The sequence below is a fragment of the Emericellopsis cladophorae genome (assembly GCF_022114955.1).
Source record: "Emericellopsis cladophorae strain MUM 19.33 chromosome Unknown NODE_2_length_1295279_cov_118_880017, whole genome shotgun sequence".
NCBI lineage: Eukaryota > Fungi > Ascomycota > Sordariomycetes > Hypocreales > Bionectriaceae > Emericellopsis > Emericellopsis cladophorae.
Genome location: NW_026250927.1, coordinates 836,994 through 860,338, shown reverse-complemented (window position 1 = coordinate 860,338; position 23,345 = coordinate 836,994). Strand labels below are relative to the sequence as shown.

Here is a 23,345-nt window from a genome sequence, read left to right as displayed (position 1 = left end):
GGATGGCTGCTGTTAAGTTGCTTAGAGGCTGTGCTTTTTAGTACACAGGCGATAGCAAGGTGATAGGTCGAGACATCAACGGTCGCGATTGCACACAGTTTTTTGATAGTTATTGGGCAGACAAAACTTAGCTGACGTGCCATCAATAAACTGTGTAGGAAATCACGCGCCAATCAAGGATAGGAAATAGACACACAAAGAGTGATTACTTTTTTCTCTCTTTGATCGATCAAAGCTCTTTGCAAGTGCCTGGCCTACGACTCATAACCGCTTCCCGAACCTTGTAAAACAATGAGGTCATATATGAACCATCGCCATGGAGATGGTCTATCATTTCAGTGCCAACTTGGAAAGTTCTTGAGGTATTCTGCAGAGACCGAGCTTCGAGCATCGATGGACGCCGAATCTACCCATTGGAGTAAAGGTTGTGTTAGCATGGTACTACGCTTTCTCAAAATCGCGGTGGGTAGTAGCCGTAGGCCAGTACATGCCCCAGCATGAAGCCGAGCTTTCCAAATTGAGCCAACTATTCTCTAAAAGCATATCAACTGCAGCAACTCCTCTTGAGATGGACTGGGAATGTAGAACCACGTGGGACTGGCTTGCCTCAGATCAAGAATCACAGCACCTGCCCGTGGTGTGACACGTACCACTGTACTCATGCGGATTTTAATTCAAGATTTAGGGCGGCATCTCCAGCGAAACATTGCCTCACCATGGTTCCCCGTGCTTACGTTGACACCAAACTGGTAGGTACGTGTGTAGACAGAGACATGTGCCCGGCATATCGGCCCCGCTTTAACGGAAACCAGACCCGGCAACGGTCCGTTGAATGTGCGGAGGTTCACGGCATGAGACCGATAAGCCGGTGGTTCTTCCGCTCAACGGTCGAACTTATCTAGTATGTACGAGATTGTTGGGGCCCAGCAGTTCCATGAGATATATCTATGAATCAAGTCGGTATGGCAGTCTTCATGTACAGCGAGTGCCGCGCCACACATACAATTCAACGTTTTGACAGTTCAAGTGGCACGAAGGTGGAATTCATTTTGGCATTATTTGTTTTGTTTTGTTGCTCGGTAATTTGCCAATGCCGAAAAGCCCTCAAATGAAAGTCACAGTTCCTCCTTGATAGTACACCTACAAACTCACGGAAGTCTGCACGGTGCATCCCACAGGGCTACAGGTGCGGCTGCAGTCTGACGTCGACGCCCCCACACGCGACTCGCCGCGCCAAGTCGACTTTGTGCTCTGGCGTTGTGTAACTTGTGTTTTCTGCATTCTGCCTCAAGTCGAAGATCCACGTGAGACTGTCGCAGTGTGTCATGCGGAATTTGATACTAGTCAGTTCAATGCGGGATCAGCATCCAGTATACGATGGTGCCGTTAATCGTGAATCGGTGCGTATCAGTACCTATACACATGTAGGCATACTTCTATGTACATTAGTCCTAATTAGTGTATCAGTGTGTTTCAATTAGTCTGTCAACTTTATTCGTCAATGTAGTGGGATCATGCCGGTGAACATGTATTCACGACGGGCTTCATGCAAATTAATTACACGACATGAGGCCAATCTTCCTTATCAATGACATAACAGACATCGCTGCCTGTGCTGATGAGGCGGCCGCAAGGCTGGAGGCGTGTAGCCAGCCCCTGTCGCAGTGGAAAAACGCCATCCCGTCCCCTGAGTGCGTATCCGTCGCCGTTTGCGCCGAGCGGCCAGCTCCAGTCCTGGGTGACTGCACTGATGAAATTGAGAGATTGAGAAACGTCGTCTTCCTCATCAATTCATCTCGAGAAGCTGTGTCTCTTCACGTGCACGATACCTTTTGATTCCGCGTCCAGTGGTTCACCTGAGCTCACTCTTTAGTCAATCTTTCCCTCGCTTGTGGCATCCGCGTGTCTTAACCGCCCCGACCGCGCCAACCCACTCCAACGTCTCATGACCTTCGAGGTCAGTCGCGCCTTTTTTTATTCATCAGTTCCCCAGCCCCCCAGCTCCAGCCTCCAGCCCCATTGCCGTGTGCGCCTACTCCGCTTCTGGGCATCATCGTGCAGGCGTCATCCGTCAACGCGACCTCCCCAACCCCAGACCATTGGTCAGGCAGGGTACCTGGAGTTCTTGGGCAATTGCGAGGTGTCACCAGTGCCTTTTCCCTGGTGGTCATCCGTCGAGGTCTCTCGGCTCACCTGAGATAGCCGGCTGCCTTCCGCACTGTGCAGGCGCACTCTATACACACTTAGCACAGTGCGAAACGTTTCACCTGCTAACAGAGATAAGCAACCAGCTGAGGCCGAGCGATAGCAGCTGGTCAAACAGTGTCTCGTCACGGGACCCATAATTTTGTCTCCGCTCAGCACATGCGCCGACGTTGAGCGTCCAGTCCAGGTTCCTCTCCGTCCGCTGCAGCGTCCTCTTCGTCACGGGCTGGCTTGATCTTTTCTCCATTCCCTTTTACCCCTTCTCCCTCTTTATTGTTTTGCAGGTGGGCGCTGCTGCTTTACAGCCCCATAACCACCCATCATTCCCTCGCACAACCCCTCCCGTCTTCCTTCCAACATCCCCCTTCGCACCTTGCCCTCACGTTCGGGCCACCACGATAGCGACCAGACCTCGACGTCATTGCTAGCGTCCCACCAACGCTCCCAGGGCTCCAGCGCCCGCTACCGCGACTACGACCAGCATCAGCCAGGCTCGTCATCACGGCACCGTCTGTCCGAGTCGGAATCCGAGTCATCGTGGACGGACACGGGTGACATTGGTGAGCAGAAGGACGACGACGACCCGGTCCGGCTCCAACTCTCCAACGACATTGAGGAAGAGCTTCTCGCTGGCGTCAACCACCGAAACCGCAGCATCAAGACCCAGAAGAAAGTTCGCATCCAGGATCCTCACTCGGGACACCCTAGGCGCCCACAATCACCCCCAGCTGTCATTGACAAGGAGGCCATCGAGGTCCCTGACGCCGTCATCCGAGCACCAAGTGCCGTTAGTCGCTGTCTAGGCTTCATAATGGCGGGGCGAATGGGTGCCGTGCATGGCCTGACGGGCAAGCCCCTGCTTTACTTCACGAGTATCTTTGTGTCTCTGGGCGTGTTCTTGTTCGGCTATGACCAGGGCGTCATGTCGGGTATCATCACGTAGGTTCCTCAATGGCAACACCGGGAATGGAACCATACTGACTGCACGCAGGGGCCCGTACTTCATTGACTACTTCGACCAGCCCTCTCGAGCTCATGTCGGCACCATGGTGGCCATTCTTGAGATTGGCGCTCTTATATCGTCGCTGGCAGTGGGCCGTATCGGCGACGTGATCGGACGCCGCAGAACCATTTTCTATGGCTCCTGCGTTTTCCTCGTCGGTGGTGCACTCCAGACCTTGGCTGTCAACATGACCGTCATGATGGTGGGCCGCCTCATTGCAGGCTTCGGCGTTGGTGCTCTTTCGACGATTGTCCCTGTATACCAGAGCGAGATCTCGCCGCCACACAACCGCGGCAAGTTGGCTTGCATCGAGTTCTCCGGCAACATCATTGGCTACACTACCTCGGTGTGGGTAGATTACGGCTGTGGCTTCATCGAGAGCAACATGTCTTGGCGCGTACCACTGTTCATGCAGTGCATCATGGGTGCACTGCTCGGACTGGGAAGTCTCATCATCGTGGAGTCACCGCGATGGTTGCTTGACAACGACCACGACGAAGAGGGTATGGTCGTTATTGCCAACCTCTACGGAGGTGGTGATATCCACAATACCAAGGCGCGCGACGAGTACCGCGAGATCAAGATGAACGTTCTGCTCCAGCGTCAGGAGGGCGAGCGATCTTATCGTGACATGTTCGCTCGCTACTCCCAGCGTGTGTTCATCGCCATGTCTGCGCAAGGTTTGGCCCAGCTCAACGGCATCAACGTCATCTCATACTATGCGCCTTATGTTTTCGAGTCAGCAGGCTGGGTAGGCCACGACGCTGTTCTGATGACAGGCCTCAACGGTATCACCTACTTCCTCTCCACCATCCCGCCGTGGTATCTCGTCGATAGGTGGGGCCGTCGCAACATCTTGCTCTCAGGTGCAGTAGCAATGGCCGTCTCCCTCTCCCTCATATCGTACTTCATCTACCTCGATATCAAGTGGACGCCAAGGCTGGTAGTCTTGTTCGTCATGATCTACAACGCTGCCTTCGGTTATTCGTGGGGTCCGATTCCTTGGCTGTACCCACCGGAGATCCTGCCTCTCAGCGTCCGTTCAAAGGGTGCTAGTCTGTCCACTGCGACCAACTGGGCCTTCAACTGGCTGGTCGGAGAGATGACGCCCATTCTGCAAGAGTGGATCAAGTGGCGCCTCTATCTTGTGCATGCTTTCTTCTGCGTTTGCAGTTTTGTCATTGGTAAGTCACCCTGGAAGGATTACCGTGATGCAGCTGACACCTCCGCTAGTCTGGTTTATCTACCCCGAGACTGCTGGTCTGACACTAGAGAACATGAACTCCGTATTCGGCGATGGATCCACTGTAATGGGCACTCCGTCTCTCCATGGCGACGAGACCGGTTCGCTCATGCCCGGCTCGCCTACTGAGTCTGCCCGCGGCGGACCGGCTGGTTTACCCAACCTCAACCTCGATGGCGACATGGACGAAGACAACAAGTCACAGATCCAGACCTCCGGGGGCGAGGACCGCAGCGTCGGTGGCTGGTTGTCACGGGTAGTCGGACGTGGACGCGCTGAAAGCAATGGGAGTGGACAGGGACGATACACTGCGATTGGCCAGAATGAAGAAGGCACACGCAACGACAGTGCCAGCGGCCGCAACATCTAACAATGCCGAAGGATCAGCTGAACGACCCTCGTGTTGCATATAGAAAATATATTGGACACGCACAGCATGCGGGTATCACGCAAGTGAACACCGTCTTGGGCTGCGCAAACCCCGCAAGCTTCAGAGCGCGGCGGCGCCACGAGACGCCGTGCACCAGGCGTCTGGGGATGGCATATTGATCGCATTTAGACTGTGGATTTTCATGTTGGTGTGGACGCGCCTGCGCAACTCGTGAGCAGGCCAGACTCTGGTATAAAGAATTCTGTTAGAGAGGAATAGAGTACAGCTCTGTGCACATAGTTTCTTGTTTGAGGACGATTTGACTTTTGACGTGTGTGTTGTACTTGACTTTTTTTCGTGGTGGTGAAACGACGGTGTCTGCTGACTCATCCGTCTTCCTCATAACGTCAACCACGGCCCCAAACTTTTGTATTGAGCGACGACAACCATGTCGACTTCAGAGATCGTGCAAGCATACCGCACGCTTTATCGGAAACTCTTAAAAGGCGTGCAACATGCCCGCCCCGCGCGTTACACTGTGATACAAGCTCTGCGCTCTGCCTTTCGTGAGCCGAAAGCACATTTTGATAGGGAGGCCATCAAACGAACGACTTGGTTTCTTGAAGCAGCAGCGAAAGAGCGGGGCATTGAGCACCAAATATTGAAAAACCTGGTCAAAGTCCGAGGCTTGAGGGGCAAGAAGGAGCCATGGCGGAAGATGTATAATGAGAGTCTCAGCAAGAGGCCGTAAGTTGGCAAGACGAAGAAGTGAAGAGCTTAAAGCGCTAATACATCGTAGTGATATCAGCAAAGACAATGCGTATCTGCATTACGACATGACAGTCGCCATGTTGAATAAAACTATGGGTTTGTGTCTACGGTGAATACGGAGTAACTAGCGAGCGGTTGATCGAGCACATTGCAATGTAACTTTACTACGGCACTTGGCGCATTTTTGGCACAGCAGGGAACAAAGCGATTCACCGGAACTGTAGGAATCAAATCTTTACAAGAAGGCTTCGTGCATTCCATGATGCTACTTCCTTCCGAATGCCATGTTGAAACTCCAAGCTATGCCGTTAGTGATACAAGCCATTGATACATGTGCATTAGACCGCAGGCCCCCGAGGCTTCTAACCATGGAGAGGCTCTTGCAGGTCATAGCCCAACTCTTCTAGTATCAGGCTGTCTAGCGTCGACCCGTCGCGGGCGTACACCCAGTGTCCAGTCGCAGTGCCCTCCTTGTCGTTTTGACCGTCGCCAAAGATGCACCAGTCGTATCTTTTGGGGCCCGAGATTGGTGAAGAGAGCCAAATTTGTTTGTTTGGCGGTTGCTTGTTGAGCACATAAGTGCCTTTCTCAGGTACGCGGATCGTCATTACGCCAGACTATCACATGTTCGTTAGCAACGTAAAGCTGGCGATAGAAAGATGGAAGGCAGGAGGGGCATACGGCGAATTCTACGTCAAGCTCGTCGGCCTGGTCCTGGATCTCTTCAAACTTCGCTAGCGCACGATCGAGGTAGTGGTCTGCAACTTCGTGGTACTCCGCTTCGGTGAGCTCGACTGGCTTTGCGGGACCACCGGAGGTTGTATCTGCTGAGGGCTTCGCAGGGTTCTCGGTATCGGGCATAATGCCCTTGAACCGCGGGGCGCACGTGGAGAAGGAAGAGGCACGAGCTGATGAGGCGACTGGTTTGTAGGCGTGCGATGAAAGGCTGGCAGGTCGAGCAGTGTTGGCGTTGCGCGCAATGCGCAACCAGGGTCTCAGCGACTGGCGAAGATTCGTGCGAGACATGGCTAAAGATCGTTCGAGGCTCGCCTAGTGTGTTCAGTTTGTGAATGTGCGGATGGGCGAAACACCATATGCGGTCATGAGTTGAGGAAACAAAGCTGCCGGCAATTGAGTGCGCCTGGACCATCACCGGTGCCGAACAAGGCCCGCCAAACGTGACGCGCTCCATGCATGAGCTCTCACCAACCCCACCACGTCGAGCCCAACCCTCCATCATCAGCCATTAATTAATCCTTTACTTCTTGGGGCACCGCACTGCGCAAGGTGCGACGACGCTTACCTCTGCCATTATGATCAACGCATTTCTAGTGTTCAACGGACAGGGCCAGCCTCGTTTGACAAAGTTCTACACGCAGCTTGTACGCTCCTTCTGAAACGGCAACCAAGCGCCACGACATGCGACTGACCATCCCACAGGAAACAAGCATACAGCAGCGGTTAATCTCGGAGATATTCACACTTGTAAACAATCGGCCCGCTGGATCGTGCAACTTCCTACCGCTACCACCCCTGCTCGCCGCATCGGGGACCTCACAGACCTCCTCGGAGGAGCAGAACGACGTTCCAACCCTCGTGACCTACCGGTCCTATGCGACCCTGTTTTTCATCATCATATCGACATCGACCGAATCGCCACTTGCCCTGATCGATCTCATCCAAGTCTACGTCGAGGCCCTGGACAAGCTGTTCGAGAATGTGTGCGAGCTGGACCTCATATTCAACTTCGAAAGCCTGCACGCGACACTGTCGGAAATGATCATAGGCGGGGTGGTCATTGAAACAAATCTGGACCGCATAGTATCTGGTGTCAAGGCACAGGGCACAGTGGCGAAAAGACCGGTTAACGAGGGCCGGAGTACTGGTATCGGCGCAGGGCTGGGCATGGGCTCGAATTTCGCGTGGACCGGACGGTGACAGATTATATGATTTGCGATTTGCTCCAAAGCGTCATATATACCAGCGTACCAACAAACAAGACTTGACACCACAACGCCGGGGAATGCAAGAATATTGTACATGGAGTTATTATGCTTTCGGCGCAGGTTCAGGGCTTTTGGGGTTGATGGGAGGCGCATCTCTACGCCGCTCATATCGTTTCTCCGGGTCCATGACACCGAAGATTGTGCCGACTTTCGCGACAATCTAACTTGTCAGCATGAAACAGCTCCTTCTGTATGTGAAGACTCCTTACCTCATCAGCTGGCTTGTACTTCTGGCCGTAGAACTCCATTTCTGCGAAGAAGAGCGCGTAGACCAACGCAGCTGCTACTGGTCAGCACCCACGGTCACAAAGTATGTCTTGAGCAGCGATACGAACCGGACACCATTGTAAACCGCAGTATCTTCGTGCCCCTGTCCCATTTTTCAGAGTACTGAGACTGCACCACTCTTCGCTTGTATTTCTTTTCGAACCGCAGCTGCTGCTGTGGCGTCAAGTCGGCAAAGTTGGGCGGCCATACTTTCTTCGCTCTGTAAGGGTTGTTGGCGATTGTCAACTTCGATCGTGACGCGGTCGTCGGCGCAGATGTCTCGGCTGTTTGCGCCAGCCTTCGAAGAGTAGTCCGAAACATCTTGGTGAATAGCCGATAGTCGCCAGCAGTCGGCGCGACGATAGGTTCGGTGGTTGAAAGCCGCGTTGCGGTTCGCATCGACGCAAATGTGGCTGGCCAATAGCTCATCAGCCACACCTGGTCCCTTAGCGCCACTCAACCCCTGCAAAAATGCCCCGCGATGAATTTCCACCCCTCGCCGCTCTGTTTGGTTGTGAAGGACCTCTTTCTTGTGACTCAGATTTTCTTCTAAGGGAGTCCATCAGTCAAGTCATCCTTGGTTCTGGCTCTGGTATCTTCTCGGACCTTACGTGCGTTAAGTTACCGCGCGAATCACGTTCAAGATGGCTACAACAAGTGCTGTCCCCGAGGCTCTGGAGAACCTGCACATCTCCAAGACCAAGGAGCTCAAAGGTGTAAGTACTGGACTTCTTTCTTGAGGAAATTTAATCGGCTCACACCTACCAGACCGAGAAGCGTGATACCCTGATCGCCATCGAGAAGAAGTACCAAGCGAAATGGCAAGAAGATGGCATCTTCCAGGCCAATGCGCCAACGACAGCCGAAGTGCCCCTGCACTCGATTTCTGCCGCCGAGCTTCGCGAGAAAGAGCCCAAGTGGTTTGGAACCATGGCCTATCCATACATGAACGGCACTCTGCACGCAGGTCACTCGTTCTCCGTCAGCAAGGTCGAGTTCGGCGCTGGTGTTGCTGCCATGCAAGGCAAGCGCGCCCTGTTCCCCATGGGCTTCCACTGCACCGGCATGCCCATCAAGGCGTGCGCAGATAAGCTAGTGAACGAGGTCAAGATGTTCGGCAAGGACTTTTCGGGCTACAAGGCACCCACCGAGGCTGTTGTCGAAGAGAAGAAGCCGGAGCAGGCGAAGCGAGAGGATGTCACAAAGTTCACAGCGAAGAAAGGCAAGGCCGCGGCCAAGCAAGTGAAGATGCAGTACCAGTTCCAGATCATGCAGGCGGTCGGCGTACCGACAGAGGAAATCCACCTCTTTGCTGACCCTCAGCACTGGCTGAAGCACTTCCCACCCCTGACAATCCGCGATCTCACCAACTTTGGATGCCGAGTGGATTGGAGGCGATCTTTCGTGACGACCGACGCGAACCCCTACTACGATGCGTTTGTCCGATGGCAAATGAATCGTCTGAAGGAACTCGAAAAGATCAAGTTCGGAAAGCGATACACCATCTACTCGATCAAGGATGGCCAGCCGTGCATGGATCACGACCGCGCAGAAGGTGAAGGTGTTGGTCCTCAAGAGTACACAGCCCTGAAGCTCAAGGTCAAGACATGGGCGGACAAGGCTGGGGAGACCATTAATGGCCTCAAGCTCGAGGGCGCCAACTTCTACCTGGTTCCCGCCACACTACGCCCCGAAACGATGTATGGTCAGACCTGCTGCTTCGTCGGTCCCAAGATCAATTACGGAGTTTTCAAAGTCAACGACAACGATTACTTCGTGATCACCAACAGGGCTGCTCGCAACATGGCATACCAAGGCGTGTTCGCCAAGGAGGGAAACATTGAACAAGTTGCTGAAATCCAGGGTGCCGATCTTGTAGGCACCTTGGTGAATGCTCCTCTCTCAATTCACAAGGAGGGTGTTCGAGTCCTTCCCATGGAGACTGTACTGCCCACAAAGGGTACTGGTGTCGTCACTTCGGTGCCCTCAGACAGCCCTGATGACTACGCCACCATCATGGACCTCGCGAAGAAGGCTGAATACTATGGTATTCAGAAAGAGTGGGCGGAGCTCGAGATTCCTGCTATCATCAACACTCCCTCGTACGGCGACAAGTGCGCCGAGTTCCTTGTCAAGAAGCTCAAGATCTCGTCGCCTAAAGACACCAAGCAGCTAGAAGAGGCAAAGGAGCTCGCCTACAAGGAGGGCTTTTACCAGGGAACCATGGTCATTGGTGAATTCAAGGGTGAAAAGGTTGAGACCGCCAAGCCCAAGGTCAGGAAGCAGCTCATCGAGGCTGGAGAGGCATTTGTATACTCTGAGCCTGAACGCAAGGTTGTCTCCCGTTCCGCAGATGAGTGCATCGTGTCTCTCATGGATCAGTGGTACCTTGACTATGGCGAGGAATCGTGGAAGCAGACTGCCCTCAAATGGGTCGAGAATGAGGATGGCAAGGGCATGGACACCTACTACGTCGAGACCAAGAACATGTTCGAGGGATCCTTGAACTGGCTCAACCAGTGGGCGTGTGCTCGCTCCTTTGGTCTTGGGTCCAAGTTGCCCTGGGACCCCCAGTTCCTGGTGGAGAGTCTGAGTGACTCGACCATCTACATGGCCTACTACACAATCGCTCACTACCTACACAAGGACATCTTCGGCCGTGAGAAGGGTCTTGGCAGCGTTGGTCCCGAACAGATGACCGACGAAGTCTGGGACTACGTGTTCTGCCGCAAGGATCTCGACGACAAGATTCTCAGCGAGTCCAAGATTCCCAAGGAGACTTTGGAGAGCATGCGCCGCGAGTTCGAGTACTTTTACCCTCTCGACCTGCGGACATCGGGCAAGGATCTCATTCCCAACCACTTGACCTTCTTCCTCTACGTGCATCTGGCCATATTCCCGCCCGAGTACTGGCCTAGGAGTGTTCGCACCAACGGTCATCTCATGCTCAACGGTGAAAAGATGAGCAAGAGCACAGGTAACTTTATGACCTTGCACGAGATGACTGCCAAGTATGGTGCTGATGCTTCGCGTATCGCCCTGGCCGACGCTGGCGACGGCTCGAATGACGCCAACTTTGAGGAGGATGTTGCCGATAACAACATTCTGCGTCTGTTCAACCTCCGCGAGTGGTGCGAGGAGCAGGTTAGAGACCAGGACCAGCGCCGCTCCGGGGAGCTCAACAGCTTCCAAGATGCCCTCTTCCAGAACGACATGAACGCCATTGGCCGTGAAGCCGTCGAGCAATACACTGCCACCAACTACAAGCTTGCCCTCAAGGCTGCTCTGTACGAGCTCATCAGCGCTCGTGACTTTTACCGCGAGGCTTGTGCAGCTGGTGGCATTGAGATGCACAAGGATCTTGTCCTGCATTACGTTGAGCTGCAGACCCTGCTGTTGGCTGTCGTCGCTCCTCACTGGGCCGAGTACATGTGGCTCGAGGTCCTCAAGAAGCCAGAGACCATTCACCGAGCTCGCTTCCCGGTGCTCCCCGACGTTGATGCGACGCTGTCGACCAAGCGTGATTATGTCCGTAACACCGCCTCCAGCGTCACCTCCGCCGAAGGGCAGCAGTTGAAGAAGAAGGCCAAGGGCAAGGAAACCTCGTTCGATCCCCGTAAGCCCAGAAAGCTTACTGTATTCATGACCACCACCTGGCCGTCGTGGCAGGCCAAGTATCTTGACCTGCTCAAGGAGATGTGGGATCCCGCCACGCGGTCGATCAACGACAAGGAACTGGGTGCCAAGATTGGTAAGATGGGCGAGATGAAGAAGGCCATGCCCTACGTGCAGGGTCTCAAGAAGAGGCTGCAGAGCGGTGAGCCAGCGGACGTTGTCCTGGCACAGAAGCTAGGCTTTGACGAGAAGGAGACACTGCTGCAGATGGTGCCTGGCCTGGAGAGGACCTCGGGTCTGACAGCTTGCGATATTCTGGAAGTCGACGAGAGCGGGAAGAAGGGAGTCAACGCGGCCACTGGGCAGGAGGCGGAAGTCACGGTGCCCTTGGCGGAGAATGCGCGCCCCGGCCACCCAACGTTCTTCTTTGAGAATGTCCAGGCATAGAGTAGAGATAGATGATGGCATGTTTGGTAGATGCGTAAAAGATAGCCTTTGTGTATACAACTATGACCTCGATGACAATCACTGCGATTGGCCGTTGTGGACTGAGTATGATTCTGCTTTATAGAGATCGCCTTCCCTCACGATGCCATGCGTCTTGATGAGTCGCAACTACGTGTACATGTTTGTCCAGAACGACGTTGCTAGTGGATCTCTTCCAGATAGCCAAACAGACATTCAGAAAGCCCTCAACGTCATTGGAGGCATTGGGCAACAAGCAAAGTCTGGTGGCCTTGCATCCACGATCTTTTACGCGGTCATGCGGCTGACGCGGCTCTGACGGTGCTGCCACGCACTACGTCACTTCGCGACTGACCAAGAAAGGAAGCATGCACAGCATATCAAACCCTTGTACATCGACGAGCAGGGATAGGTCCCCACGCAAGATAAGAAGCTGATACCAAAACAATGAACTTGAGCACCTCAGAAGAGCTGGAACCTGGAATAGGTAGACGGGTCAATTTTTGTTGCTGTCGGATTTCTTTGGCTTGTTCACAAGAGTATTTTGCTTGTTGATACGGCACAACATGGCCGAACTAACACGTGACCCGTGATGATCGTGAAACAATACACCCCCACGACCGTGTTTAGTCGAACTTGATTGATTGACGAGGCAATCTGCCGCGCCAGCCAACCCACATTGGTGATACTGACTGGGGAAGAGGAGAGTCTCCAGGAAAGAGTGTATGTGTCTAGGTGGAGAGGGCGTCGATGCCAGGCAGTGATGTTCATCTATCTTCTTTTCCATTCTCTTCTGAACGTCTCTCTCACAAGGACGAGCAGCCACTTGACTTCACCACATTGCCAATCAATAGGTCGACTATTGCCTGCAGGGAGGACAAGTTTGCATCCAGTTACTGTTCTCGCCAAGTCACTGCAGCCTGCAGGAGCCGTTTGTGGTGGTCTGTACATCCAAGTTTGCAGACTGGGAAAATAACTTTTCGAGTTCTTGCCTCCCCCTAATCAGGCCAAGCCATCAATCATGGCAAAAAGCCACACGGAGAGTTGTAGCCATCGAATGGCTTCTGTGCGTGGATGGCAGGTCCACACCACCACCAGCATCGGCGATGCAGGCGGGACTCGCCAGGCCTGCGGCTTTCACACGCATCTTTAGCCAGTGTCGGCCCGCCGTTGCTAAGCAGTGGCTACCTTACCCATTGACCAAGGAGACGCTGCATGCATGATCACAGTAGCGCGGGCTGCTCTGCGAAGCTAGCTAGCACGATGGCATTCTGACAGCTACTGCGAATTGGGGTTTGGATCATGCTGAGGTTGTGAACATCCACTCATCCATTCATCAGAGATCCCAAACTGGCGGCCAATGGAGGATGGTGCACGACTGTCAGGAAGGTAGCGCCGAACTTCCAGGGAGGGCCCGTTGGGAAAGTTGAGAACAACAGCCGTTCAGGGGCCCGGTGCAGGCCGTGCGTGCAGCCGTGCTACATGTCCACTTGTCCAGTCCATGGTTTGGTGGGCCAGGCCCAAGTGTTCAGGGGTCCGTATTAGTGCTTCCTAGTCGAGACCCAGATGGACAGGCTTAATCGCGCTCCAAGCCTCCTTAGTCCTCCGTCCATGCGCCTCTGTGGGTTTTATGGTTGCAACGAGAGAGCCGTATTCCTTGACCTGGTTCTTGTTTTTTCTTCACTGATCCCAGTCTCTCCTCATATTTGCCAACTTGCACCCGAGACAGATTCAGACAAAGTGCCGCAGGACGTCACATCATCTGCTGACACCGCACTTTCTCGTTTGTTACTTGCAGAGTTGAAATATCCGCATCTGGACCCGGCGAAACTCTTGCGTCAACAGCTGCTGTGCAGCCATAATAACACAAGAGTCGCAAAACAACAACACCTTCACCCTAACTATTACACATTAATTAATCACTGGCGACTCAGCACCTGTGTGCTCGACATACATCTTCGCCTCTGTCACTCGACTAAACCTAGTGTTTGTGTTGAGCACCACCAAACACTCAACTCAGAACACAAGTTGCCGCCAGCGCTTCGAAGAAGCCCTCTCACAAAATGCGCCCATCTCATATTCTCGCCATATCCAGCGCCATTGCTGTCCAGGCTACTGCACTTATGCCTGCCCATGAGGTCGAGACGACCGTGGCGGTGGAGGAACACGAGCCGCTCACGACGCACGTCAGACATGTCGTACCCGGCAACTCAACAGAAATTCCTGCCCATCCGACCGCAGGTTTCATCAATGTTACTGGTAAGACCTTTGCAACACCCCATTGGAGTGGAACATCTCACTAAGCGCTTTGTATAGGCATCACGACAACCACCATTGCGGCACCTACAGGATCGGGTATCCCATCTATACCTGACATGGGCGCCTTCTCTCAGCCAATGAAGAGCTCAATGGCTGGCTTGTTAGGCTTTTTCATCGTTGGCCTAGTGCTTTTATAGCCCTGTGAGCTGAGCACGACGTTTGGTCTTCGTCGCGCCAGAGGAGACATTCGCATACGAGGGGCGTTATTTCATGGCACGGTTGCCACGCATTCTAGATACCAGGTAGAGGGCTTCAGGCGTTTCAGAGGGTCATTTTTGGAGAACAGCGTCGTTAATGAGGCATCAGCGAGCACATTGCTAATGCTTTCGATGGTAATGATAAATGTTTCAACTATTGAACAGAAACGTTTCATCTGCCCTGTTCCGTGTCATGCGTATGTTTATTGGCTTCACCCTGCAAAGCATACATCGCCAGTCATGTCCCTCGGACACTGGTAGGACTACCATCCCATGGGTCTGCAATCGCGGTTGTGCGACCTTGCCGAACAGGAGTCGGCCTTCTGTGCCCTAGACCCAACAGACATCTTGCGGCTGCGGCGACGGCGCCCGACTGAACCGGTAGGCTAAGAAGTCTGACCAAATCTGGCGAAGTTCGCCGCTCTAGTCCTGAGACGATCGTATCGTATGCCGGCATACACGTGTGTAGCACAGGTCAAGGGCGCAGTGCGAACCCGAAGTCGGGCACCGCGCGCAAGGCGAAACATGAGGTGATGCCCTGAGCGGAGACTTCCACTATATTGCTGGGCATCACATGCTGTCTTGAGGTGTGTATTGTTTCTCGAAGTTCTTAGGCGGCGATGGGAATTTGGGACCCCGAATCACCAGACGGCGGAGGCTTAGGGAGGTCATCCTGTAGATGGTTAGCTTCGCCTCCACAACAGGGTCATTTCTGGCATACCAAGTCGAAGATGACGCGGATCATCAGGCTGCAGCTCGGGCAGACGGCAATATCTTCTTCGTCGCGGAGGTCGTCGAGTTGGATCTGGAATCGATCGCCACAGGGACACGGGTAGTGGTACATCTGCAGCGCCTCGTCAAAAGTCATGTCCTCTATTTCGATTTCATCGTAGATGGAGAGGTTCTCGTCGTCGGACATGATGACAAAGTGAGTGGACGGACCGATCTGGAGGGTAATCACTCTGCGATGGCAAAGGAGCAAGAACTTCTTAGACTGCTGACCGCGACGATGCCCCGCGACGAAAATTTACCCCACAGATATGGCTGAGTAGCGGGAGTCAGGACTGTGGCGCAGCGTGTGGCTGGAATCACATGTCGAGCTATCGCGTGGGGACGGCTGCCGTTCGCAAATCCGGGGGCCGCCGTCGTGATTATACCGAGGACCTTAGAGCTGCGCAGCGCAACCGACCCCATGATGGACCGAGCAATTGCTTCTCCAACGCTGCTGACTCGGGACCTCTGCGACATCTGAAGACACTTCACGCGTCCACGTGCACTTCACTTCCTGAAGTGTGTTTACCGTTTGTTGCTTTCAGAATACTTTCTTGCGCGTGGCTTCCTTCGACAGTGCCATGTTGTCACAGACGACATAGTCACTCCGAGTCAAGGTCATTGCTGCACCTCCACAAGAATCGTCGCATCGTCTAGGGACGCATCATTTTGAGAATGGCAGCTCAGTCCAAGATCCCCATTCCTCCAGAACGGACACTTCGAACCATCGTGTCCCGCCTGACCAGCCTCTACGTGTCGAACCGAACGCGCATATCACGAGCCATCTGGATTACCTTGTTCATTGCTCTTGCAAACCGCATTCGCTATGCCGTATCCGAACAGAAGGCTGCGTCGGCACGCGATGCTGCACAGCGGGAAGCGCGGCGTGGCGTCACATCGTCCACCGACTCGAACGAGAAGGATGACGGGAAGCCGAGGAAGAAAGTCGAGCTCAACAGGGAGTTCTTTCGCTCGCTTCTCCGATTGCTGAAGATTTTGGTACCTGGGTGGCGCTCGCAAGAAGCCAGATTGATCACAAGCCATACTTTCTTCTTGGTGATGAGGACGCTGATTAGTGTTCGCGTCGCTGAGATGGATGGAGCGATCGTCAAGGCGCTGGTAAAGGGCCGTGGCAAAGAGTTTCTAAAGCGCATTGCCTGGTGGATGATTATTGCCGTGCCGGCGACATTCACGAATTCCATGGTTAGTACAATACACGCGACCGCCGACCTTGCACTGACAAGTCGCAGCTTTCGTATCATCAGGCGGAGCTCTCGCTCAAATACAGGACGCGCCTCACCCAACATATCCACGACAAATATCTTTCGCAACTCACTTTCTACGGGATTTCGGCGTTGGACGACCGAATAAAGAACCCCGATCAGCTGATTGCAGTAGACGTTTCCAAGTTTTCCAACAGTCTGGCAGAGCTTTACAGCAACCTGGCCAAGCCATTCCTCGACATGGTATGTATAGGTTCCCTCTGTCTGTTTGCCTGTGACTCACCAGACTAGACTATTTACACATACTCCTTGTCCAAGAGCGTGGGAGGAGAGGGTGTCATCTTCATGACGCTGCTCGTACAGCTGTCTGCTAATGTCATGCGGGCACTTACACCCCCATTCGGCAAATACGTGGCCGACGAGGCTAGACTCGAAGGCGAGTTCCGATTCCAGCACTCGCGTCTGATCGACCACAGCGAGGAAGTCGCGCTGTACGGTGGGCACATGGCCGAGAAGGACACGCTTGACAAGGGCTACTTCACACTGATCAAGCATGTCAATTACATTCTTCGACGACGGTTTTACCATGGATTCATGGAGGACTTTGTCATCAAGTACTTCTGGGGCGCGCTTGGCCTGCTCCTCTGCAGTGTCCCGGTGTTTGTCAAGATCCCAGGGCAGGTGGCGATGAATATGGGCGATCGCACCGAATCGTTCGTCACGAACAGACGCATGCTGCTGTCGGCATCGGATGCCTTTGGCAGAGTCATGTTCTCCTACCGCGAGATTATGGAGCTGGCCGGCTACACGTCGCGAGTCGCCTCCCTGTTGGACGTCATGGACGACATTCAATCTGGCCACTTTGAGAAGAAGTTGGTCTCGGCCTCCAGCGTCGAAGGGAACGAAGCCGTGTTGAAAGGTCGCGGTACTGTTCACGAGAGCAGCGACATTACTTTTATTGATGTGTAAGTTTCACATCCCCTAGGACATTAGTACCTTTGATCACTGACCGCATTTCAAGACCCATCATTTCGCCAAACGGCGACGTTCTCGTGAAAGCACTGTCCTTCTCTCTCAAAGACGGCGACCATCTTCTCATAGTTGGACCCAACGGCTGCGGCAAGTCATCGCTATTCCGTATTCTTGGTGGTCTGTGGCCAGTCTACGGCGGAACGGTGTACAAGCCACCTTTCAGTGCGATCTTCTACATTCCCCAGCGCCCCTATCTATCGCGGGGATCTTTGCGTCAGCAAATCATATACCCGGACTCGCTGCGCCAGATGCGCTCTCGTGGTGTTACCGATGCTGACCTGCTATCCATGCTGAAGCTTCTCGGTCTGGAACATCTCGTGGAGCTGTACGATGAGGGCTGGGATGCCGAGGCTGAGTGGCGGGACGTTCTCTCCGGTGGTCTCCAGCAACGCGTTGCCATGGCTCGTCTGTTCTACCACCGCCCGCGCTATGCGATTCTTGACGAGTGCACCAGCAGTGTCACCCTGGACACCGAGAAGGCCATGTACGACAACGCCAAGGCATTGGGGATTACTCTGATGACGGTCAGCCACCGCCGCAGTCTTTGGAAGTATCACACACACATTCTGCAATTCGACGGTCAGGGCAATTACGTGTTTACCAAGTTGGACGCTGACAAGCGACTTCAACTCGAGGATGAGAGGGAAGATTTAGAGGTCAAGTTGAGACAAGTGCCCGAGCTAGAGAGGCGGATGGCTGAATTGGAGGAAGCCCGAGCTGTAGAAGTCGCCTGAGGGCGCGAACCGCAGTGAAGATGAACATATTGCAACATGAAACTTCTCATGGCCATGCTTGAAGAGTTGTGTCACACATTCAAGTCATGCTCGTAGGTAGCTACCCGGCATGGAAGTCGATTATTACATGGGCTTACTGTCGGGCCTATTATACATATCGTCTCCCTCTTCCCAGGTAGCGTCTCCGATCTTTGCATCTCCTGAGCTGATGGTCTCTCCAATCCAAAGCCAGCTGCATGAGATTGGGAGCCACTTGCTTATAGTGATTCCCGCCCCCTGAGTTCTTCATGTCCCACCCAATGACATGGACCTGAGGACAAGCAATTTCCGATTCAGTGTGGCCTGTCATAGGGTCATATCTCTCGATTGTGACCTTGGGACACATGGCGCAAATGTTGAATAGCTTTTTCTTGACTAGAGGGTGGCTAGCCTTGTGTCGGTCCTGCTGGGGTCGTGACCACGGAGTCCACTGTGCACATGCATCTACGCACAGCATGTCGTCTACGTTGTCATAAAACTGGCTGCTGGCGACAATGTTTTGGTTGAAGTCATATTCCAGGAATGCGTTGAGCTCAAGTCTGACGGAGCTTCGGCTGATGATGCCCTTGAAGTGCAACTGAAAGGCTGGTTCAAGACATTCAATCTTGAGCATCTCGGCAAAGGGTAGTATGCTAGACTTTTGCTTGGGGTTCCATCGGTGCAGCAGGAATCGAAGGTGCCGAGAGAGTGCCTGGCTCAAATCATCAAACCGTCTTTTTTGTCTTGCGTCGAACTCGTTCGATAGGCTTATAGCTCGTACGGCTTGGTATGTCCACTCGTGGATAGAAGTTGAGTCTGCCAGCCAAATTAGCAACACGCTATGGGAAATGGGGGCTCACGGGGGCTACGTACCTCGCTTGTCCCATTGCATTGATGTCCTTACAAACTTCATGGAATCCAGCTCGTCCTGGAGCAAGTCTGCCAGGTCATCCGTGAAGACAACGCTGATGATGGCTCGCCAGATGAACGAGGCGATGATTTCTTGATCCGCGCCGACGAAGGAGGACGCCATGGCCAGGTCTGGAAATATCTCAAGAGCCTCACACATGCTTTCCAGTCCGCTGTCATGCTTTTCGCTCGTCTCGAGGAAGTTCTCGTGGAGGATTTCGTAGAAATGTCTGTCTGCTCTTTTGGCAGGATACCAGCCTTCTAAGAGCTGTTGTGTGATTTTCTCTATGCCGATATCTATTCGCTGAACCAACTGCAAGGTACATTGTTAAATTCTTTCTGTTAATATCAGTTCAAGGTGTGACTTACATTCTGCACCGTCTTTGTAGAAAGAATTTCCGGGAATGGGTCGCCATCTTCGTCGACTTCCAAGCCTGAGCCAGGATCATAACCGACTAATGCGTCCTGGCTTGACAACGGGACCGATGACAGTTTGATCTTTTGAAAGCTAGATAGTACGTCACAGAGCCGATGTAACAGCTTTTCTGAGCAGTCCTCATGGCGTTTGGGGTCATCAGGGAGCGCCGGGCTACTCTTGTATTTCTCCTTGTGGTTGGAATCGACCGACTTTTTTACATTCTTCGCCACATACCTTGACTCGTACTCACCGAATGCATCGCAAGCCGGTGTGAGAGATGTACAGTCGTCGTTCGGACAGTATATGCAAGCGTCTCCAAGTGAAGTATTCGGACTGGAACGAACCTCATCCCAACGACAGCGGGAGAGGTCCGGGTATGAAACTCTCGAATCGCCGTACAGGTGCCCATTGGACTCTGGCATAAACGAAACAGTGCGCGATAGTGAAGGGTTTGCGGTAGAGAGATGTGTTCCGCAGTCTCTTGATTCCTGCGCGTCGGGACCGATAGACATGCTGTGCAAAGCTATGAAACAGGCTGAAATTGATCTTTCTGCAAGAACAGTGCTAAATGGCAAAAGTAAGTCGATAGACGGCCTTATGAATGCTACAAAAGGCGAGTATCCGCCATGGTACGACCAGGCGCGGCTCACTCTTTCGCTGTTGTTCAGGGCGGCGTTTCTGTGGCTCGTTATGCAAACAAACGCCCTGTCGGTGGTTCAAGACTTGATACGATCCGTTCTTGCTTTCATGGGGGGTTTTCCTCCAAATGGTCGTCATTGGACAGTGGTGGGCATCTTCTTGTTGCAAAAGCTCGGTTACATTTGCTTTGTTCGTCGCCCGCTCCCTTCACCATTGTCGTTTACCCACAAAGGAGGCCCTTTTCACACGCTTTTGTGCTTCCTGCGGCGCTCTCGAGCAAACTTACAGAATGACAAGGACTCTGCAATTGTCGATAAAGAAAAGGAGACTAGCTGAGGAAGCAAGGCCTCAAATGGAGGCACCCGGTCCATCTCCAGCGACTACAATGGAGCGGTCTCGCGAGCAGATAACTGACAATGCCCAGCCTATTGTTCCTCTTTTCACGATTGCAGCAGGAAGAGATGCGGACCAACTTGTCAAAGCTTCGCACTACAGAGATGCGAAATTAAAGTTCGGACACAGCACAATCAGCCCCGGTGTGTCTGCCGACGATGTCATTCTCGTTGTGATTTCAGAAGATAGCTCGATGAGAATCATCGAATACGTTGTCGCCAAATCAGCAGGCGCGGACGTCTATCTGGAACAGGTCGGGGAGAAAGACAATGTCCATGTTGCTTGGGGCGCGGATGCTCTCAATGAGAGCTTCGTGCGATTTCTCGACACAAAGTACGGCAGTTTGGGTGTCCTCGACAAAGAGGCCAGCGACATGGCGTTGGAGCACTTCAAATCCAAGGTCTGATGTCGATCCCCCTGTTGAAGGACAACAATGCTCCACGAGCACGGTTTGGCTGACAGAGGAGGCAGATCAAATGTGACTTTGAAAATAGCTTGGACGACCCTGAAGTCGCGACCTGCTTGCCAATTAAGACTCAGTCGAGGCAGGGAGTCGAGGTCATCTGGGATGCCCTAACGGCAAGAGAGGTTCGAATCGTTCTGGACCCTGTCGTCGAGGAGACCATTTGCTTCTTGAAGGGCAGCATCTGCAACCGCGAGAGATCAGTCTGGGCAGTTGTAGTGGTCGGGCCCCTTTTCCGCTGCACTTATCTAACGACTTGTCTTCAGACCGCTTTGCGGCCTGCAGCTTATGTGCCTGTTCGAAGCATGCCAGTGGCTTCTTCTCCGGAGTCAGACAAAGGCGCAGCGAAGTCATTGAGGGTCGAGACGAGCTATGGCATCTGCATTTCTGAGAAATACATTGAAGCCCTCCACGGACACTTGTCAAGCAGCAAGTATCGCTCATCATTGAACGAGGATATTGGCATTGAGCTGATGTCTTGGTTCGTCAAGAAGGTGAGTTTCTTGTTGGTATTGCGACGTGTGGACTTGCTCTGATTTCTCCATAGGGCGAGACAGTGGCCGAGAACGAGACAAGATCTATTGAGTTTTGGCAAAGACGCCTCTGTCGGAGCGGAAGGCCAAAAGACCTCGGATTTGTGATTCTCTATGACAACGCTGGCCGCGAATTAACTTCTCGGAGCATGGAGATTGACGAACATATGGCAGCCTTGGGCACAGTCTATGCAGACCTGAGTGCGGTGCCAGAGTCAGAACTTCCCCGGGTCCAGGGGTCCGATGGGCAGTGGTACTATGAGTTTGACGTGAGGATCGAAGTCACCTTTCAACGAGAAGGAGTGTCGTGTTCGATACTTTGCAACGGTTTGTCTGACCCACGCAGAAGTGATGTTCTTACCAACTGATCAGCCCCAAGACACTCAGTACGACTCAACTTTCCTCGGCTACGAGCTAGGCATCAAAAGCAGGGCAATCTAGAGTTACTGTGTCGCATCGATCGTAGAATATGGTTCGCAAAAGTCGGGACGTCATCGTCGAATACGACTGAGGGGACTTGCGTGATTCCGGTCGCTTCTGGGGATACGTGCGAATACAATATGATGGTACAGTGTACATGATCGCTTTGCGAGCCCATACTATACATAAGATACAATCGTCCCGGCCGCGCCGCTTCATGACTTCCAGTCCTTCATGTGGTCAAGGATCATCCTGGCACCCTCATCAGGAGAGTGCTGCCTTCCAAGCGCCTCAACAAAATCACCTTCGGGATCCATCAAGTAAAAGTAAATGCTGTGATCCACGAGGTAGTCTTGTCCGGGCTTGACGTTCTGAGGCGTGCTAAAGTACACGCGGTACTTCTTGCACAAATCCTTGATCTGGTCGTAAGTGCCAGTCAGGCCGACCATATCAGGGTGGAACTCGTCGAGGTAGGCTTTTAGAGCCTTGGGGTCGTCACGCTCGGGATCGCAGGTGATGAAGATGGGCAAGAGATTGGACTCGGGCGCCTTCTCCTTGACAATATCGAGCATGCGGGCCATCTTGTCGAGCTCCTCGGGGCAGATATCGGGGCAGCGTGTGAATCCAAAGTAGACCTGCTCTGTCAGCTTGCTTTCCGCGCAGTCGTGGTATTATATGTGGACTCACCAAAGAATGCTTGCCCTTCATCATCTCGCTGGTGAACGTCTTGCCATTCTGGTCCAGAAGCTCGAATGGTCCGCCCACCTTGGGTCTACCCATGCCCTTGGACGCCTCTGCGATACGCTGCCTTTGCATGCGCTCCTTCTCGAATTCAAAATACCACATCAGGCCAGCGCATGTACCGACAAAGAGCAAGCCGGCTTTCCACGAGAACGGCTATCCTCCCGTTAGCAACTCTGACTCATATGGGCGGCGCGTGACCCGTCGACCTACCCCAGTGCTGTACCGACTCTTCGCTTCCTCGACCGTCTTGTATTTCCATCTCTTCTGCATGACGGGCTGTCGTGATTGCATCGGCGCGCCAGGAACCGTCGGACGAATTTGCTTAGGCTGCAGGGCGCTGCTCGCGTAGCAGCGCTGGCACTGCCGCGCAGAGAAACGCGCAGCGACGGCTGGCATTGCCTTTGTCGACGAAACGACCGCGTTGGACATTGTGTGTTGGCAGTACGTACTCGCGTAGTGCTGGCCAAAGGTTGGAAAAAGGCTGTCATAGACTGCTAGACCATGTCGAGCCAGTATTGGTAATGCACAAAGCTGGTAGACCCACTTTTGCCGCTAAACGGGTACCGTGACCAGTGCCGGGTAGGCAA

The 23,345-nt window shown here is 53.3% G+C and overlaps 10 protein-coding genes across 10 annotated transcripts; 5 read left to right on the top strand and 5 right to left on the bottom strand.

Moving 5' to 3' along the window:
• Positions 1-1,945: 1,945 nt before the first annotated feature.
• On the top strand, positions 1,946-4,821 carry J7T54_007029 (sugar porter (SP) family MFS transporter; the record flags this gene model as incomplete). Its single annotated transcript, XM_051510001.1, has 5 exons — positions 1,946-1,957; positions 2,388-2,489; positions 2,654-3,144; positions 3,197-4,392; positions 4,442-4,821. The coding sequence occupies 5 exons, from the start codon at positions 1,946-1,948 to the stop codon at positions 4,819-4,821; spliced, it is 2,181 nt and encodes a 726-aa protein (XP_051366243.1).
• Positions 4,822-5,857: 1,036 nt separating this feature from the next.
• On the bottom strand, positions 5,858-6,618 carry J7T54_007028 (uncharacterized protein; the record flags this gene model as incomplete). Its single annotated transcript, XM_051509990.1, has 3 exons — positions 5,858-5,892; positions 5,960-6,209; positions 6,274-6,618. The coding sequence occupies 3 exons, from the start codon at positions 6,616-6,618 to the stop codon at positions 5,858-5,860; spliced, it is 630 nt and encodes a 209-aa protein (XP_051366242.1).
• Positions 6,619-6,905: 287 nt separating this feature from the next.
• On the top strand, positions 6,906-7,530 carry J7T54_007027 (AP-3 complex subunit sigma; the record flags this gene model as incomplete). Its single annotated transcript, XM_051509979.1, has 2 exons — positions 6,906-6,974; positions 7,033-7,530. 2 exons carry the CDS (start codon positions 6,906-6,908, stop codon positions 7,528-7,530), a joined length of 567 nt encoding a protein of 188 aa, XP_051366241.1.
• A 111-nt stretch (positions 7,531-7,641) lies between these two features.
• J7T54_007026 (uncharacterized protein) lies at positions 7,642-8,264 on the bottom strand (the record flags this gene model as incomplete). Its single annotated transcript, XM_051509968.1, has 3 exons — positions 7,642-7,758; positions 7,808-7,878; positions 7,934-8,264. The coding sequence occupies 3 exons, from the start codon at positions 8,262-8,264 to the stop codon at positions 7,642-7,644; spliced, it is 519 nt and encodes a 172-aa protein (XP_051366240.1).
• A 245-nt stretch (positions 8,265-8,509) lies between these two features.
• On the top strand, positions 8,510-11,927 carry J7T54_007025 (Leucine--tRNA ligase; the record flags this gene model as incomplete). Its single annotated transcript, XM_051509957.1, has 2 exons — positions 8,510-8,581; positions 8,634-11,927. 2 exons carry the CDS (start codon positions 8,510-8,512, stop codon positions 11,925-11,927), a joined length of 3,366 nt encoding a protein of 1,121 aa, XP_051366239.1.
• Positions 11,928-15,071: 3,144 nt separating this feature from the next.
• J7T54_007024 (Diphthamide biosynthesis protein 3) lies at positions 15,072-15,380 on the bottom strand (the record flags this gene model as incomplete). The annotated part of the gene is made up of 2 exons (XM_051509946.1): positions 15,072-15,134; positions 15,183-15,380. The coding sequence occupies 2 exons, from the start codon at positions 15,378-15,380 to the stop codon at positions 15,072-15,074; spliced, it is 261 nt and encodes an 86-aa protein (XP_051366238.1).
• Positions 15,381-15,907: 527 nt separating this feature from the next.
• On the top strand, positions 15,908-18,221 carry J7T54_007023 (ATP-binding cassette sub-family D member-like protein; the record flags this gene model as incomplete). The annotated part of the gene is made up of 4 exons (XM_051509935.1): positions 15,908-16,435; positions 16,483-16,698; positions 16,747-17,420; positions 17,477-18,221. The coding sequence occupies 4 exons, from the start codon at positions 15,908-15,910 to the stop codon at positions 18,219-18,221; spliced, it is 2,163 nt and encodes a 720-aa protein (XP_051366237.1).
• A 414-nt stretch (positions 18,222-18,635) lies between these two features.
• On the bottom strand, positions 18,636-19,272 carry J7T54_007022 (uncharacterized protein; the record flags this gene model as incomplete). The annotated part of the gene is made up of 3 exons (XM_051509924.1): positions 18,636-18,663; positions 18,713-19,055; positions 19,113-19,272. 3 exons carry the CDS (start codon positions 19,270-19,272, stop codon positions 18,636-18,638), a joined length of 531 nt encoding a protein of 176 aa, XP_051366236.1.
• A 1,285-nt stretch (positions 19,273-20,557) lies between these two features.
• Positions 20,558-22,035, top strand: J7T54_007021 (uncharacterized protein; the record flags this gene model as incomplete). The annotated part of the gene is made up of 5 exons (XM_051509913.1): positions 20,558-20,998; positions 21,070-21,264; positions 21,328-21,555; positions 21,609-21,863; positions 21,967-22,035. The coding sequence occupies 5 exons, from the start codon at positions 20,558-20,560 to the stop codon at positions 22,033-22,035; spliced, it is 1,188 nt and encodes a 395-aa protein (XP_051366235.1).
• Positions 22,036-22,229: 194 nt separating this feature from the next.
• J7T54_007020 (uncharacterized protein) lies at positions 22,230-23,154 on the bottom strand (the record flags this gene model as incomplete). The annotated part of the gene is made up of 3 exons (XM_051509901.1): positions 22,230-22,649; positions 22,702-22,911; positions 22,969-23,154. The coding sequence occupies 3 exons, from the start codon at positions 23,152-23,154 to the stop codon at positions 22,230-22,232; spliced, it is 816 nt and encodes a 271-aa protein (XP_051366234.1).
• Between the last annotated feature and the right edge of the window lie 191 nt (positions 23,155-23,345).